Below are 2810 nucleotides of genomic sequence, written 5' to 3'. Positions count from 1 at the left end.
ATGTGTGTGTATACCCTTCTATGTATAATCCTTTCTACTATAGACACAAGGCCTGACATTTTGGGGGAGGTGACTAGTCGATGTCATCGATCCTAGTGTTTCACTGGTACTTATTTTACCGACCTCGAAAGAACGATTCTTATTTCTTTATTGCCCACAAGTGGCTAAACATAGAGGGAACAAACAAGGACAGACAAAAGGATTAAGTCGATTACATCGACCCCAGTGCATAACTGGTACTTAATTTATCGGCCCCGAAAGGATGAAAGGCAAAGTCGACCTTGGCGGAATTTGAACTCAGAACGTAACGGCAGACGAAATACCGCTAAGTTTAAGAGCGATGACGACAGTTTTATTCATTCATCAATTTATTTTTAACAACAGTTTATGTAGAATTTTTTCTCTTTCGAATGATATAGGTGTTATATATCTTTCTGCAATTTGAATAATTTTAATGCGCAATTAATTCAAATGATTAGAAATTGTCGTCAAAATAAGTTTAAGACCGTACCAACATTATTTTGTTTAAAGTGAAAATTAACGACACAAATGACCAACGAACAAAAATTTATTAGTATCTAGTTCCATAGCCGTTATTTTCAATTACGACCTTACAACGGCGGGACATGGAGTTCGACAAATGTCCTGTTGACAAGAAACTTGTGTGTCAGTTTCCAGAAGCTCTCCTTTCAGTCGAACTGAGGAACCTACAGCCTCATCATCTGAAGCATCTTTATCGCCTTCAAAGAGTTCTATATTGTGAGGGAGATCCATGTGAACATCGCCTCCGTTGCTCGGCTCTTCCAATAATGCTAGGGCTTCTGCTATTGTAAGACTGAGAGAAAAAATTACAATGATATAGAGATGTGTGGACGCAACATTTATTGTAAATAAAAACCAGAGATCATTTCATGCATATCATATTGGCTATTTATAACACGCAGCTATATCAATACGCATAAAATATTAGATGTTTTGTTTTATGTCTAAGTTGCCGGATGTCCGTTATAACGGACAGAGTGTTATATTTTATTGTCTACGACATAAATCTAAAATGGTAACAAATAATAGTAGTCATCTCACCTATGATCATAAAAGAAAATACATAAGAAACCACAATAATGCCTACAGAATTAAATAATTGAAAATAATTGGCTTACCATTTACTGCAAGTCCTGCTGGTACTCGCCATGTTGCATAACTGTGGTTGTTCAAGTTATGGTGCAAGCGTTTGCTCAAACAGACTGCATACGCGTTAAGAGCATGTTTCATTCTTTGATACAGATCATACACAGATCACAATTTATATCAAGTATTTGTTTTATACTCTTATAAATTAAGTGTCACTTTAAACGGACGATCAGCATGAAGGGGTTAAATATGGCACCACATTTTCATTCACTAATTGCAGATAGCATACACTGTTCGGTCTGCCATCAACCTTAACAATTGGACCAACACCTAAGCTGCTGAACGCGGCCCACACCATTACTCCCCCACCTGCGGCTTGCGTCGTTTTCTTGATACAGGATGGAATTCTTCACTTGGACAGCGTCTAACATAAGACTTTCCGTCTGATCCAAAAATGCAGAAGCGGGATTCGTCGCTCCAAAGAACTTTTGACCAGTCTTCGGCCGTCCATTCAATGTTGTTCTTAGCGAACTTGATCCGCTTCTGCCGGTTCCTCTCAGTAATTATCGGCTTCTTTCGAGCGATCCAGACGAAGAGTCCATATTCTTTTAGGCGGTTTCTGATAATCTGTGGTGTAAAGCTGTATTGCTTGCAAATGTCCACAGCTGTTAGCATTCGGTTACCTTCAGAAAGCCTATGAATTCACTGATCCATCTGTTCTGTTGTTTTTTCTCGGAGCGCCCATTCTTTGCTGATCTTTGTATTGACCAGTGGTATGGCAGAGCTTCCATACTTGAACATAAGCCGTTTTGCTGCATCCTAATTGCTTACTAATGTTCATGAAGGACACATTTTGCAGATGAAGCAACATAATCTTTGATCTAGAAACTGGATTGACATCACGACGCTTTCCCATAGCGTATTAATGTGTAACAATGCTCGATTAGTAAACAAAACAGTGCAGTACAACAAGCCATATGACCATCCATTTGGTTTATTAATTTGCATAATCTTAGTACGGTCTTAAACTTATATTGACAATTTCTAATCATTTGAATTAATTGCCCATGAAAATTATTCAAATTGTAGAAAGATATATAACGCCTACATCATTCGAAAGAGGAAAAAATAATACATAAATTGTAAAAAGTAAAATAATTTTATACAATTTTGTTAAAAATATATTAATGAAGAAATAGAACTGTCATCATCGATCTTAAGCTTATTTTGGTTAGTGTATATATACATATGTGTGTGTGTGTGTGTGTGTGTGTGTGCATATGTATATGTATATGTGTGTGTGTATGTGTGTGTTTGTGTGTGCGCGTGAAGGTGCGTGGCTTAGTGGTTAGGGCATTCGGCTCTCAATCGTAGGGTCATGAGTTCAATTCCCGGCGATGCGTTGTGGTCCTGAGCAAGACACTTTATTTCACGTTGCTCCAGTCCACTCAGCTGGCAAAAATGAGTAGCACCTGTATTTCAAAGGGCCAGCCCTGTCACACTCTGTGCCACGCTGAATTTCTCTGAGAACTACGTTAAAGGTACACGTGTCTGTGGAGTGCTCAGCCACTTGCACGTTAATTTCACGAGCAAGCTGTTCTGATGATCGGATCAGCTGGGACCTTCGTCCTCGTAACCGGCAGAGTGCCCATATGTATATGTATATATATATATATATA

General features: G+C 38.5%; 1 protein-coding gene across 2 annotated transcripts in view; it reads right to left on the bottom strand.

The window, feature by feature from the left end:
• Positions 1-550: 550 nt before the first annotated feature.
• The window catches only part of LOC128249687 (uncharacterized), a 37340-nt gene continuing 35080 nt past the window's right edge, over positions 551-2810 (bottom strand). For both annotated transcript variants that reach the window (XR_008265803.1, XM_052974039.1), the window contains exon 3: positions 551-835. Coding sequence is in view for 1 of the 2 variants with exons in the window: in XM_052974039.1 (XP_052829999.1) it covers positions 604-835 (232 nt within the window). In the remaining variant the exon portion in view is untranslated. The remainder of the gene's footprint in view (positions 836-2810) is intronic.

The sequence above is a fragment of the Octopus bimaculoides genome, chromosome 17 (genome assembly GCF_001194135.2).
Source record: "Octopus bimaculoides isolate UCB-OBI-ISO-001 chromosome 17, ASM119413v2, whole genome shotgun sequence".
In the NCBI taxonomy this organism is placed as follows: Eukaryota; Metazoa; Mollusca; class Cephalopoda; order Octopoda; family Octopodidae; genus Octopus; species Octopus bimaculoides.
Note: the sequence above shows the minus strand (reverse complement) of the source record. Positions and strands in the feature narration are given on the sequence as shown.